Source organism: Megascapheus bottae, chromosome 16 (assembly GCF_031878675.1).
Source record: "Megascapheus bottae isolate mThoBot1 chromosome 16, mThoBot2.hap1, whole genome shotgun sequence".
Taxonomy (NCBI): Eukaryota; Metazoa; Chordata; class Mammalia; order Rodentia; family Geomyidae; genus Megascapheus; species Megascapheus bottae.
This window is the reverse complement of record NC_143524.1, coordinates 10998077-11013593: the sequence shown is the minus strand read 5'-3', so window position 1 is coordinate 11013593 and position 15517 is coordinate 10998077. Positions and strand designations below refer to the sequence as shown.

Sequence of the window (15517 nt, the reverse complement as noted above, 5' to 3'; positions counted from 1 at the left end):
GTTTTCTGATAGTATTTGAGAAATAAGTAATTTCCAACTTGACAACTTTTTTCTTCAGTAGAGCATTTTAAATGAGAAAGATTTAAGCAAGTTAGACATCCAGCATTTGTTGCCAAAGAAAGCTGCCGATTTGAAAATTAAAGCTTCATGCTCCAAATTCTATGAGGGAAAGAACCACAAAGCTCCCATGCTGCCCCTTCTTATTGCTTTCCAGGATTTTCAGATACTGTTGAAGAGAAGCATGCTACTCTCAGAGAGAAATGACAGTGAGGCTACCTTCACTCTCTTGGGTTTTTCAGACTACCCAGAACTTCAGGTTCCACTCTTCTTGATTTTTCTGGCCATCTACAGCATCACTGTGGTAGGCAATATTGGAATGATTGTCATTATCAGAATTAACTCCAAGCTGCATACTCCCATGTACTTTTTCCTCAGCCACCTCTCCTTGGTAGATTTCTGCTATTCCTCCATCGTGGCTCCTCAGATGCTGGTGAACTTACTTGCCCAAGACAGAAGTATTTCGTTTTTAGGATGTGTGATACAGTTCTTTTTCTTCTGCACGTTTGTGGTGACTGAGTCCTTCATTTTAGCAGTGATGGCCTATGACCGCTTTGTGGCCATCTGTAATCCTCTGCTCTATACGGTTGCCATGTCCCAGAAACTCTGTGCCCTGCTGGTGCTGGGGTCCTATGTGTGGGGGGTAGCATGTTCCTTGATATTGACATGTTCTGCTTTAAACTTGTGTTTCCATGGATTCAACACCATCAATCACTTTTTCTGCGAGTTCTCTGCACTGCTCTCCCTGTCTTGCTCTGATACGTCAATTAACTATTTGCTGCTCTTCATTTTTGCCACGTTCAACGAAGTCAGCACACTGTTCCTCATTTTACTGTCTTACCTGTTTATTCTTGTTACCATCCTCAAGATGCGCTCGGCCAGTGGACGTCGCAAAGCCTTCTCCACCTGCGCTTCACACCTCACCGCCATCACCATCTTCCACGGCACCATCCTGTTCCTGTACTGTGTGCCCAACTCTAAAAACTCCAGACACACCGTCAAAGTGGCCTCGGTGTTTTACACGGTGGTAATTCCCATGCTGAACCCCTTGATCTACAGCCTCAGAAACAAGGACGTCAAGAGCACAGTCAGCAAAATAGTAGATAGTAAAGTCTTTTCTTCTTGAGTGTATTATTTTTGTTGAATGGGTTATGTATTTAGGAATTTTCCCATGGCTTGAATTCAGGAATGCCATTGAAATTAATAGAATCGATGTGCATTGGAAGGGATATGGATTTTTATTTCAAGAGAATGCATATGGATTTCTGTTGCCATTCCTAATATTTCATTTGTAGTTTTGAAATAATGTGAGAGGATCTATCATCTGGAAAGAGCTTTAGTGTTGTATAAATATCCTATGGAATACCTTATATGAATCAAGTAATATTTTATCCATGTCTCTTTTTCCCCACAGGATGTTGGAAATAGAGTAAGTTCTCAGCAAACTTTGAAGTAAATGGCTATTTTATAAGACAGGAAATGAAAGATACTGCATAAAAGTCAGAGAGAAGAGTAATTTGGAATCCATTAAGGAACCTGAAAAGTTCTTTTCTAAAATTGCTATTATTTGAATTTGTTGATGGAAAAGAACATGGGCAAAGTGTTTTGGAAGTACCTATAATCAAAGATGGTACTTTATCCAGAACAAAGCAACATAAATAAGACCGAGTAGGCAAAAATATAAAACAATGTCAATAATCCAAAAAATAATTTTAAGTAATATGGTAAAAATGTTGCATGTAATGTGTGTGGTTGTTTGTGTTGTATAATGTATACAAATTATTTGGAATAAATAGTTTCTGGAGTAGCTTGGTATGAAGCTGGCTTTATTAAATTTTGTGACTATCATACAGACATTTCAATTATTCTCATCTGTAATTATATTATTTATATATTAATTGTTAGCAATAGTGGATTTTAAGTATTATTAAATATATGTTATATTTTGCTTGCTGTTTTCATTTAGCATTGTCAATATAATATTTTATTAAGCTGGTATGAATTTTAAAACTTTAAAGAGATCAAATCTTTTCATTCTAACTATATATATGTATATGTGTGTGTATGTGTGCATGTACATAATTAGCTTTGTACAGGAATATAAACAAAACAGAAATAGTTTGTGTTAGCCTATTCAGGGTAATATAACTACAATTCTCCAGCAAGGCTGCAACATTATAACCCAACTATATCAGTCTCTTATTAAATCAACTTTAATATATATTTTTAACTGACTGAGCACTCTTTCCTTCTTTAGGTATAGTAATAAGAATACATAGTTTGTATTAATATTAAAACATGGTTAAATGCATATCCTAAATCTACCTGGACAATGTAATACTCAGTGAGAGAAGAAAATCATAAATTTATAGTATTCATTAGAATTTTATTAGGAACAAAGGAAATACTGCCTTTAAAATATTTTTTCATAGCTCCTTGTTACTTTCAGTATGCACATGCCACTACTAAATTAATTCAGCCATAAGAGAATTTATTTAAGATTAATAGGTGACAACAGTTAAAAAAGTCAATAATCAACCCAAATTAATGAGTTTAAACAAATTTAAACAAATGAATTCAATATTTCAAAAGCCATTGCATTTAGAACTACAGGAAGATAAACACCAACCATATTGTAAAGTTTTCTTTTAATCCACCAACCACTATAAATATTTATATTTTACAAGAGGATTTCCAATCTAAGCAGAGCCATCTCTGAAAATAATGAAAATCACATTTATTTCAAAATATCCATTGTATAATTACAATGCAAGATATCCATTGTATAATTACAGCAATGGTAAAGTAGAGGCCTTTATATAAATGCATATGAAATATTTAGCAAAGAATACACACAATAATAACCAGACAAAACTAAGACTAAGGTTCTATGACAGCCTGGGTGACCATCAGTAATTGGAGAAAAAAAACAAGCACGATTAGTCTGATTTTCTTTTATTTCTTTGATATTTATCTGGAAACACTGTATATGTATGTGCACTGAAGGAGCTCCTTCAGTTTTAGAGTTGGCCATCCTAAACACATGATGAAGAATATAGAGATGAGAAACAATTTTAGGTCCTAGAAGTGTGTTGTATATGACAAATTTGACATTTCAGGTCAAATACCATTTTATGGTTCATATACTATGAAGATTCCTAATGAATAACTGGCTCTACATGAAGTAATTTTTACATGTCAAAGTAGTTCATAATAATGCATTTATCAGTAGTTGGATGAGACTTGATATAGTAAAAATTAAATACCATTCTTCTATAGAATTTTTTGTTATACATAGTTCTAAAACTTAATTTGCATAGCTCAGTTCTTCCAATTTTTAAATATTTGATTTGTATACTAAAATCCAATAATGTATATATAATAGACAAATTATTCCTTTATTGAGAATAATATATTCTCAGTAGGTATGGGAGATATTTTTGTTTTTTTATCTACCAGTCCTTCCTTATTAGAAATTAGAGCAGTCCAAATGATGTGTTTGCATCAGAAACTCTTTTCCATGCCTTTAGAATGTGGAGACATGAATATTCTTGGAATTTTCACTGCCTGTTGGGGTCCTTCTTAGACTTCTAGGAGGAGGAGGTAAGGTGGCTATGGAGCTCACGAATATTCCCCTGAACACAGACTCTGGAGACCTGACTCTTGGTGCAGATCTAAGTTTATTTTAGAAAACGCGCTCACTAAATACAGATGAGCGGTGGCCACGTCATACCAGCAACAGTTGTTGGGTCTTTCCCGAATGCGACTGTCAAACACACTTGCCTGGGGTATCTGGGAGCCCCTGCCCAAGGCGGGAGGGGCCAGGTGCCCTCTGGCTCCAGAATGCTTGTGTCACTGAGTGTGCTCAGGAGCATATGTGCTTTCCAGCAGAGTCACAGAAGCACAGGTGGCAAGCATCCTGGGCTCCTATGCCACTAGCTAGGAGTCCCCACAACTGCCAATTAATACAGATTTTCTAGGTGTTTCAGAAGGACAAGAGAGGGGAGGCATTAGAAAAACATGTCTTTGTTAATTCATTTTTCTTTGTCAAGGTCTATAAGTTCTTTTTAATCATATTTATTTACCAATAAGATTTCTTCTGTAACTCCATTTTGCATGATTTACCATAATGTGGGAATTTAGAGCATATCTATTATCTTAAACAATTGATTGAATTCCACTAATTATGTCTTTAAAACATTATTCTTGGTCTGAAATGTGTCGTCCTTGGTTTTCTTATATAAAAAGTTCAAGGGGTTGTATCATTTATAATATTTTAAAACTCACAAATGTGAATGCAAATTATAAATTAAAACAATCAATTACACAATTGATTTGGTATTGAATTTACAACTAAAATTTAAAAAAAATTAAAAGATGTATCAGTGTTTTAAGAGAAATAATCTAATCCAATATGAAATCAGTCCTTCAACTATGGAAGGCATAAAACATTTTATTATTATGTTTCAAACAGATAATTATTTAATACACTCACACTATTTTATTGTAATGTATAAAGGGGTTACAGTTATATTCGCCAGATAGTAGCTGCTTTACTTCTCACACATTGATAACCCTTCTCAAGTTTTTGTGCCCACTTCCCTCCTCCCACCCCTCCCAATCATCTTGTTTCCCCCCCTTCCTTTTCCTATTTCAAATGAACAAATAAACACATACACAATATGCCAGGTAACAAAATCAGATACTGTAACAATATGTACACTCACACTTTTAAAGGGGTTTATTTGTTACAGAATTTATCTTAGTAACTAATGTGGGAGTCCATAAGATGTTACAATAAGTTGTAAATGATAACTGGAAATGCTACATATGTTTTAAGCAATCAAGAATATTAAAAATACAAGCCAGTGTGATGGCTCATGCCTGTAATCCTAGCTACTCAGGAGGCGGAGATCTGAGGATCAAAGTTCAAAGCCAGCCCTGGCACAAAAGGACCTGAGACTCTTATCTCCAATTAACCTCTAGAAAATGGGAAGTGGGGCTTGGCTCAAGGGTAGGGTGGTAGCCGTGAACTGAAGAGCTCAAGGACAGCACCCAGGCTGAGTTCAAGCACTGTGACCCACAAAAACAGAATATTAAAAATGCATTTATGAGCAGATCCAAATATTGAAGCAAAGCAGTGAATATCCATAGACACAAATCAAATGACGGTCTTTGGACATGTATATTTTCTTTTCTTTGAATCACTAAACACATGTATTCTGTTTTCTTTGAACAAAAATCACTAGTACTGCATAAATTTTGTCAGTAATAGAATGAGAAAAGAGGTCAAAGATACTGTAAAATAGGACACTATGACACAAGAAACCCACAATGTTCTTCATTTATTATAATGTAGAATTTTCCTTTGTGTAACAATGTGGATTAAATGAATGCGTGAATTTATAGTAATCATAATAATGGAACAGAATAACTGTGACAAATGTTTCTCTTTTAGGGTCAGATGATGTTTATGTAAATATTCTTTTCTAAAATGCTCATGAAATATCCATTTTAATAATGATTATTTATTTACTCCCCATTATAAAGGCCACTGAAAATTTCATCTGAACACATTGTACAATGGAAAGGAAAGTATCATTTAAGATCTTTCAACAGAAGGAAGGCAGTGAGAACTGGGTGTCTTTGGCTGAGGTCTTAAGGCCCAAGACTGTTAGCTTCAAGTAACCAGTAGTAAAAGTAAAAATAAAGTAAAAGTAGAAGTAAAAAAAAGAAAGTAAAAGTAAAGCCAGAAGTAAAGGTGTGTTCCAAGTTTTCTGAGTGTTTGATCTGCTCTGATCAAAAACAATTGAATGAGAGCTCAGTGCTCTGAGTTCAAAATCTAGTACCAATGTGCACATGTGCAAACATGTAAATAATTGGGGGTAAGATGTGGTATTTTAAATCTGTTATGGTAAGAGAGGACGTGATATGTGGCTTTTATTTCATTTTGGAAGAAACTTTTATAGGTAATTAGCTTTCAGTATTTAAGACAATTATCAAAGCCATATTTGTATGTGAGGGAGAATTGATTTTTTTAGCAATTTAAAAACAAATAAAGTTTAATTTCTTCAATACGACTTGAAGACTAAAGTCATAAAAAGTCAGAGAAGCCAGAAATGCAAGTTTCAAAAATTAATATAATTACTCTCACTAAACAAAATTTAATGTGGGCAAAAAATACAACCTACATATTTTGCATATACAATGTGGGTAACATAAACATACTCATAATCTTCCTTATTCTGCATTGCCCAAAATTTCTCTTACTACTAAATCCAAAGTCTTTATTCAGGAAAACCTGAAGAAGAAATTTCAAAGTGCATTGATTTTTGAGATAAACTTAGAGCTGATGCTCATTCACAATTAGCAAGGAAGATCTTAAAGGATTAATAATAGTTCCAGTATCTGAATAAATCGAATAATCACATAGCATATAAAATAGGTAAGCACAGTATCACACATGATGGATGAACTCATTTAATTTTCATGAGCAGATTCTAAAGTAGAGTGTTATTTCAGCTTTGTACATGAAATATTAACAATCAGAAAGACTGCTAACAATGTACAATGCAAGCCAAAGACTGAACCAAAGTTAGAACCTTAAAAATCCATTAGGATTCACTGCAAAACATTAACTATATTATTTAATGTAAATGTCATGGAATGCTTTATTTATAATTCAGGAACCAAGGTGAGTATCATGTGATGTTTGAGAAACTATTTTAATGGCAAATATTTTTCTCAGCAACTATTGCAACCATGTTCATTGCAGCATTTTTTCCCATAGCCAAGACATAGAATCAACCTAGTTCTATTACCTTAACGGCAAACTTAATGAAACTCCTTAATTACATCTTGGGGACAAACACACCTCTGATATTATATTTAAGAAAACATTTTAACAAAGTTTTCTTCAGGGCATCTTTCACATCCTTGTTTCTCAGGCTGTAGATGAGGGGATTCAACATGGGAATCACCATTGTGTAAAACACAGAGGCCACTTTGACAGTAAGACCGGAGTTTTTGGAGTTGGGCACACAGTACAGGAACAGGATGGTGCCATAAAAGATGGTGATGGCGGTGAGATGTGAAGCGCAGGTGGAGAAGGCTTTGCGACGTCCACTGGCTGAGCGCATCTTGAGGATGGTAAAAGCAATGAACACGTAGGACAAAAGAATGATGAGCAGCGTGATGCCAGCATTGAATGTGGAGAAGCTGAACACCAGTATCTGTTGCACAGTGGTATCAGAGCAAGACAGAGAGAGCAGTGAAGAGAACTCGCAGAAAAAGTGATCAATGATGTTGAGATGAGGGAAAGAAAGTTGCTGCACAGAGCACATGAGAACCAAAGAGCAAACCTCTCCCCAGGCGTATGACCCCACCAGCAGCACTATGCAGAGTTTCTGGGACATGACGACCCTGTACAGCAGAGGGTGGCAGATGGCCACCAGGCGGTCATAGGACATGGCTGCTAAGAGAAAGGATTCAGTGACCACAAAGATGGCAAAAAAATAGTACTGCACCATACATCCAGAAAACGAAATGGTGTTGCCTTTTTCAAGCAGGTTCACTAGCATCTTAGGAGTGATGGTGGAGGAATAGCAGAAATCCACAAAGGAGAGGTGGCTGAGAAAAAAGTACATGGGCGTGTGTAGCTTGGGGTTTATTCTGATTATGAGAACCATCCCAATATTTCCTACTATAGTGATACTGTAGATGAAAAGAAACAGCATGAAGAGTGGGATTTGGAGTTTTGGGTATTCTGAGAATCCCAAGAGGAAGAAAATTGACTCACTGATATTAGCTGATAGTAACTTGATTCCATGCCTGGGTGTACTTAACATAGTCCTAAAAGTATTAGAGGGTGAAAAGAGGACACCAGAATTTCATAAGATCTGCAGGGTGACATTAAATATCTCTTTTGGAATCCTGGAATTATTATTTTACTTGAAATACATATCAAAAGTTGAGAATACTGACCTAGTTTCAATTTTTTTTTTTTGCCAGCCCTGGGCTTGGGCTCAGGGCCTAAGCACTGTCCCTAGATTTTCTCAAGGCTAGGGCTGTACCACTTGAGTCACAACACCACTTCTGGCTTTTTAGCTATATATGTGGTACCGAGGAATCAAACCCGGGTCTTCGTGCATGCTAGGCAAGCACTCTAGCACTAGGCCAAACTCTCGGCCCCTAATTTCAAATTTTTATAACAATAATTCCAGGATTATACTGCTATTTAGAGTCACAAGTGTAACTGTATTCTATGCAAATACAAAACACTTAGATCTTAGTCTTTATATTAAAAAATAAAGTAATTCTTCAAATAAAATTTCAGGTCTCAATATTTCATAAAGTATTATACAAACATATCTGATTATAACCATGCATCAAAAAGCATTAACTTTATGCAAATTAATATTTGTAACACTTATTCACTCAATTACTGCCAAAGCCATGAAGCTTTATTGTTAATTCCTTATTATATTGTTATATTGCTTATATTGTTAATTCCAAATTACTTCTGTTCAACTCAGTAAATCTGACTTATTTTAGATGCATGTTTTTCAGATAGAGACTCAGGCATTCCCTTTTCACATTGGCCAAAGAACAGTAAAATTAGGAATGATAATACAATATAGCTTACTTATTCTAAGTGAGAAAATCATAGAGAACTTTTGAGTTTTCTAAAGGCCTCTAGACACAGACAAATCTGCACATCTGTATCTAAAGCTTAAATCCTCTGACTCCCAATATTATATCCATCTTTTAATTATCAGACAGGTTGTTTATCTAGGAACAAATATTAACACATTTCCTTTGCAAATTTATGTATTTCCAATTAATGGGAAAACTAAACACTTCAAACTTATTAAAGAACAGGATCATTGTCTCAGGGATATATAGAATCAAGATAAAGCAACTAAGAAATATTTTGTAGGGATAATTTCCCATTGAAAAATAACAAACTATAACAAATACTGACTGAGAAACCATACTATTATATCTCAGTAGAAGTCTGGCTCTAAAGAAGTAAGTTACCTTCCTCCCAAGTTTCCTTTTTTTTCTGATTAAAGTGAATATCAATTGCTCTTTCAAATCTTAAAACAGAATGTCTGGTGACAAAGTCAGGATCTCTCTTGCTGTGAGAGATACATGCATTCTTATAACCATGAAGACACTAAAGAATACCAATTGCTCCGTTCTCTAAAGGTTACCAAATAAGCAATTAAAATTAATCACCTCTGTCTGATGGAATACTATTTCATTAAATTTCATAGGTTGATATTTTAATTAGCATGTTGTAACTCTACACTCTAGAGTATTTTGTGATGTTCAAATCCATATACACAGCCTTCAGTGACAAGATAGGAGAGACTTGCATAGATACGTCAGATATTTATCTTTTTTTTCCTGTGTGGAGTAATAAAAAACACTTTTCCACTAATTAGTATGACATATTCATTAATGATTGTCAACAGTTGTTATCCAGAGGACATGAGAAATGATTTCTCTTATCTGATGGTACCTTTCTACTCTATCCAATTCTGACTTCCTATATCCCTTCCCAGGTTCTTGTAACCAGTATCCTAGTATAGCAGCAGGTACGCCCAAAAGGTATATAGAGGAAATACAAACGTATTATTTCCAAACAAGTGTCTTGATGTCCTGATGAAGATTCTTTAATATGAGCAAGTTTTGATGGTACTAAGTTTGAAGTTGAAGTTTTGTATTTTCTAGGTAAAATCTCTACCTCTCAAATAATTCCTCTTGGGTCTTTTCTCTTTTTTTTCATTCAGGTAAGGTCTTGAATTTTTGCCTGGACATTGTGGATTGTGACCTTCTGATGATCTCTTCTCATAGAACATGGATGATATTTACATGCCCTTCCACATGGTTGATTTTTGTTGTTGTGGAGAAGGGAGTCTAAGTAAATGCATGCCTTTACTATTTTCAAACTGCAATCAGATCATTGCATCTTGATTACATGAGATTATAAGACTGAGGGACTGACTTAAATGTTTGTTTGTTTTTTTGTGCTAGTCCTGAGTCTTGAACTGAGGCACTGGGCACTGTCTCTGAGGCTTTTGGCTCTAGGTTATCACTCTACCAACTGAACCATTCCTCACTTGCAGCTTTTTTTTCTTTTTTATTTGTAAAAACTTTGGTTTATTTGATTTGTTTTTTAAGGTGAATATTTTTCATATATTTTATTGTAATTAATAGAAGGGTTACATTATATTCACCAGGTAGATAGACGGTGCATTACTTCCGGCTTTTTTGTCTTGTGATTAACTGGAGATAAGAGTCTAGTCTCATGAACTTTTCTGTCTGGGATAGTTTTGAACTGAGAACCTAAGTTTTCTGCCTTCTGAGTATATAGGACTACAGGCATGAGCCTCTAGTGCCTGACCACAAATATTCTTTTATTTAAATAATAGCAGGAGACTTTGCTTATAGGCAGAAGTTGACTTTGTTCCATGAGCTATATCATTTGCTAATCACTATTCTCTGGCTGTTCAACAGTCTAGGACGAAAAAACATCCATCTGCAAATGGTCATGAGTATTTTAAATTTCTTTAGTGGATCGGCTGCATATGTTCTTCACATACATATTCCCAATTCTTTGTATCATTTGATAAAATGTCTGTTGTCATTCAGATTATTTTGAGGGTTTCTCAATTTAATATATTGCATAAATGAAGGGCAAAAAACTCCCACGAAATAAGTGTACAATGCTAACATATATCATAAATAATATCCACATTTCACTCAAAACATTTCAACTGCTATCTCAGATTTTAAAGTATAAGAATAAGGTCATTCAGGCATTTTAGTTCACACCTGAAATTCTAGCAACTTAGGAGGTTGACCTGGAGAGGACTGCAGTTTGAGTTCAGTCCAGATAAGAAGGTTTGTAAGAACTCAGATCAACATCTATCTAAGAACAATGATATATACTGCCATCCTGAGCAATATTGAGGCTGAGATTAGAAGATCAAAGTACAAATTCATCGTTACAGAGAAATTTGTGAGGGTACTCCTTTACACAGGGAAGCTGAGGGAAACCTAAACCTTTGGTAGAGGCTTGTACTCTTAATGCCTGGAAGCCTAGGGGTATCACATCTGCCAAACAAGTATGAAGTTCTGAGTTTAAACTCTGCTACTGCCAAAAATAAATAAAATGCATAACTTTCTTTGTGGTGAGTGGGAAATTGTTGGGTATTTTTCAGAAGAAAGAAATAAAATTACACCAATTGCATTCAGTTTTATGTTTTATTGATTTGAAAAAAATTCAATTATGTGTCTATCATCTTTTAGTTGTTCTTTACTGAAGATCCCCTGCATTTAAATATGATACAGTGGAAGAAAGTACTCCTGCTTGAAGATTTTCATTTTTAAAACCTTATTGATATCACTGACATCAGAGAAAGCCTTTTCACAGATTTTCTACCTGTACATCACAGTAATATTCTAACAGTTCTTAGAATGATTATTTTATTAAGGTCATAACCAAACCTTAAGACGAGTGTAAATTTTCTGAAGCTGCCTCTTTCTCTGACCTCTGCTTTTCCATTGCTCTTTTCCCCATATACTGATGGACCACTTGGCCTAGGGAATATCAGTTTCTCTCTTGGCTATGCTATTGAATTTTTGTCCTTCACCCTTGCAGGTAATCAGAGTCTAGTGGTGGTAGTCGTGGCTTTTGGCCAATACAAACCTATCAGTAATCCCCTGTTCTATGCTGTAGACATGTCTAAGGAGTTGTGCAGTTTATTTTTTCTAAAGAAAATGGCAACTATTTTGCTATCTAAACATTAGAATTCCATTTACAGATCTAAGGATCTAATAACATGAATCATTTTTCTGTGACTCTGTTCTGACATGAAAGGGAAAGAGAAGGCATGATTCACTAAATTGGGTCTCATTCAATGGAGAAACACTTCGGAAATGAAAGAAAACAAATTCTATGAAATGACAATTAAAAGCCCCCTACTCTAATCTGATTGTGGCCTTTATATCTGAATTTATGAGTTTGATGATTCTTAATGTGTACACATTTCTGAGGATTTTCACTAAAATACAAGCTTGGGAAGATGACAATGTAGGCTGTACTGTTGTGGGATTTTGTTGAATACAGATTAAAAGCTCTCTTTACCATAAACTTTCTAATCATCCTTCATTTCCTTTCCCTAAGAGCATGTCTAAATTACAGCAACTACTAATAGCATAGTCATACAAATGACTTTGCCAACAATATTTCATTTGGTAACTCTTTGTTGCAATACATTCCTAACTCTAAGAATGTAAAAGAGTCAACATACTGGCACAGAGCTGATTCATGGTCTTAAATCTTCTTTCACTTGTTAAGAGGGAATTAATATAAATTATTTTAGTGGCTTTGCAGTTGCAATATTCTGCCACTAAAATTCTACTGTAACTTAAAAGCATCTTACCCTTGGTAATCTGTCTGCAAAACACGAGCCATGCCATATTTATACATAAAGATGGCATAACATCTCTAGTCTTTTTAGGCTGATATGAGTAGCACAGCTTGCCACTTCTTACCACAAGGGTAAAGAATTAATATCTCAGTATTGCAGTATTCTCAGGAGAAAATCCTGAGTCAAGTATCTAATTATTCATGATTGAATAACAGTGAAGGTAGGGGTTTAGGAAATTTAAACCCCAACATGTACTAGGAGAAAATAAAATGTGATATATACATTGTTCAGGTCAGGCATAAGAACAGAGAACATTTCTTTATCTCAGGTAGGTATGTTTAAATAAACTTTAAAAGTAAAATTCTACCATCATAGTAAAAACAAAAAAGATTAAAATGTTGAGAGATGAATAAGTGAATGATTTTTATCTGTTTTCTTTCTTTCAGGTCCATAACCCTGTAAACTAATGGCCAATTATAGTTTTTTCTTAGTTGTGTGTGAATTATCATTATCATTTATATAAAGGCTACACATGTTTTGTTTACTCATGTTTCAGTTACGACTCATAAGCAAGCGTTCTGTATTTATATATCAATCTGATGTGGTAATTGAACATTTGGTTGTAGTTTATTTGAAAAATAATAGAATTTACACAAAACAAAGAAAATATATGTCCATTCTAATCTTTTGAGACAACAAATGAGAAATAATAGATTTAGTTCAAACATCAGACTACAATTTACATTGGAAGATTATATATCAAAAGGTATATATACTCATGAATTTACTTCTACAAGTATGCATTAAATTCCAATGTGAACACACAAGAAACAAAAATATGTATTTAAGAAATGTTTATCTTTTTCACAATTCAGTCAACTCACAAGTGATTGATATGTGAGTATATTTGTTATAACTTTGCATTCTCATTTCTTTTTATAATATCTGTTTAATTTTTTGAGGAAGAAGTAAATGGGTGCACAATGTAAATGTGTTAGGAAACAACTGGTAAAGTTTGCCATAATGAGCCTAGAGAACATCCTTGGATGTTTCAATAAGCTCTAGACTCAAAATCACTACTGAAGTAAGTTCCCTTTATTAACTTGCTGCAATATCATTTACAGTGATGAAATCGGTTATATTTCTTGGGTAATGTAATAAATGTGATCCAGTTTGCCAAGCATACCAAATATTAGTGTTCAGAATTCTTTTGTTAATATTCATATTTTTTGCTATCATTATTTGGACATAGAACTAGCCTTGGTCTTTTCAACTTAACTTCCAAAGGATAGATGAACATAAGCAAAATTTCATCTCAGGAATACATTTAGGGTAAAAAAATTCATTTGCATTGGACATTTTGAGTTTTTTTAATTTTAATTTTTAATAATTATGCAATTTCAAACGAGATATATGCATGCACTCTTTACTGTGGATGAAACAATGTACTGTCACCCACTAAGTTAACCTATCACTTTCTTGATCATCTGTGACAGTGTTTGAAAGAACAAATGAGAATGGACATTGGAAATTGCTCCACAACAACCGAATTCCTTCTCTTGGGAATTACCAATGACCCTACCATAAAAGTAGTTCTATTCTCCGCATTTCTAGCTTTATACCTCGCTATTCTCATAGCAAACCTCGGAATGATCACCTTAATCAGAATGGACCCCCAGCTTCACACACCTATGTACATTTTCCTCAGCCATCTCTCTTTCTCTGATCTCTGCTATTCCACTGCCGTGGGGCCCAAGATGCTGCTGGATCTTCTCAGTGAGGAGAAGTCAATTCCCTTTGCTGGCTGTGCTCTGCAGCTACTCATCTTCTGCATCTTCACGGATGCGGAGTGCATGCTGCTGGCAGTGATGGCCTTTGACCGGTACAAGGCCATCAGCAAGCCCCTGCTCTATGCTGTGGACATGTCCAGCAAGATGCGATCCCGACTCTTGGCTGCGGTTTACCTGGTGGGAATAACAGATGCATTGCTGCATACTTCATTGACATTCCGCTTGTGTTTCTGCGGGTCCAATGAGGTTAACCATTTCTTCTGCGATATCCCGCCTCTCCTGTTAATATCTTGCTCTGATATTCAGGTCAATGAGTTAGCCATATTCATTGTCTTTGGTTTTATTGAACTGAGCACCATCTCAGGAGTCCTCGTCTCTTACTGCTACATCATCTTATCTGTCTTGAAGATCCGCTCTGCTGAGGGCAGGTTCAAAGCTTTCTCCACCTGCACCTCACACTTAACGGCAGTGGCCATTTTCCAGGGAATCATGCTCTTCATGTATTTCCGGCCGAGCTCTTCTTACTCTCTAGATCAAGACAAGATGACTTCTCTGTTTTACACCCTCATCATCCCCATGCTGAACCCTCTGATTTATAGCCTTCGGAACAAAGAGGTGAAAGCAGGCATAAAAAAAATAAAAAGTAAAATTTTAATTTGAAAGCATGCTTATATACTTTGAGTACATGCCAGTTACATACACGTATATTGTTGTGCCCTTGATTTTATATACTAATTCAGCACGAAGTTATCTTAAATATTTGCTATAAACCTTTTAGTAAACTGCAGCACACAGTAATATGTAGTTTATAAAAAATGTTATATTTCATTATGCCTTCTATGTAAATAAGGTCCCCTTTATTAACGGTGAATATGGGTATATTTTTATTATTAGAAGGGTTAATGAGTGCTTATCATGTTAATTTTACACTGCACTGAGCATTGAATATGCTACTGAGTCCTATTATATATCAGAAATTAGAAACATTAATTAGTAAACCTTATGAAGAATTCAAATCAGTTGTAAAGTAACATGCCATGAAGTGGAAGCTAGTCAATCTACTACCAATATATTTAAACCTAGTCTGAAATGAGAAATGAGGACCTTCGTCTTCAGATGTGAACAGTGATCCAATGTATGCTAGAGGGATGGTGATGAGAAGAAAGCATTTTCTTAGTTCAGAGTTGAGGGTGAAGCCTGGGTATGTGCTGGATCAGTGCTCTACCC

The 15517-nt window shown here is 35.0% G+C and overlaps 3 protein-coding genes across 3 annotated transcripts; 2 read left to right on the top strand and 1 right to left on the bottom strand.

The window, feature by feature from the left end:
- Positions 1-241: 241 nt before the first annotated feature.
- On the top strand, positions 242-1183 carry LOC150052787 (olfactory receptor 5D18). Its single transcript, XM_090348851.1, has one exon. The coding sequence runs from the start codon at positions 242-244 to the stop codon at positions 1181-1183; it is 942 nt and encodes a 313-aa protein (XP_090204977.1).
- Positions 1184-3647: 2464 nt separating this feature from the next.
- On the bottom strand, positions 3648-7904 carry LOC150052786 (olfactory receptor 5D18-like). Its single transcript, XM_090349218.1, has 2 exons — positions 6959-7904; positions 3648-3682 (listed from the first exon to the last, which is right to left on the bottom strand). Exons 1-2 carry the CDS (start codon positions 7902-7904, stop codon positions 3648-3650), a joined length of 981 nt encoding a protein of 326 aa, XP_090205344.1.
- Positions 7905-14014: 6110 nt separating this feature from the next.
- LOC150052785 (olfactory receptor 5W2-like) lies at positions 14015-14950 on the top strand. Its single transcript, XM_090348850.1, has one exon. The coding sequence runs from the start codon at positions 14018-14020 to the stop codon at positions 14948-14950; it is 933 nt and encodes a 310-aa protein (XP_090204976.1). The 5' UTR covers positions 14015-14017.
- The last annotated feature ends 567 nt before the right edge of the window (positions 14951-15517 follow it).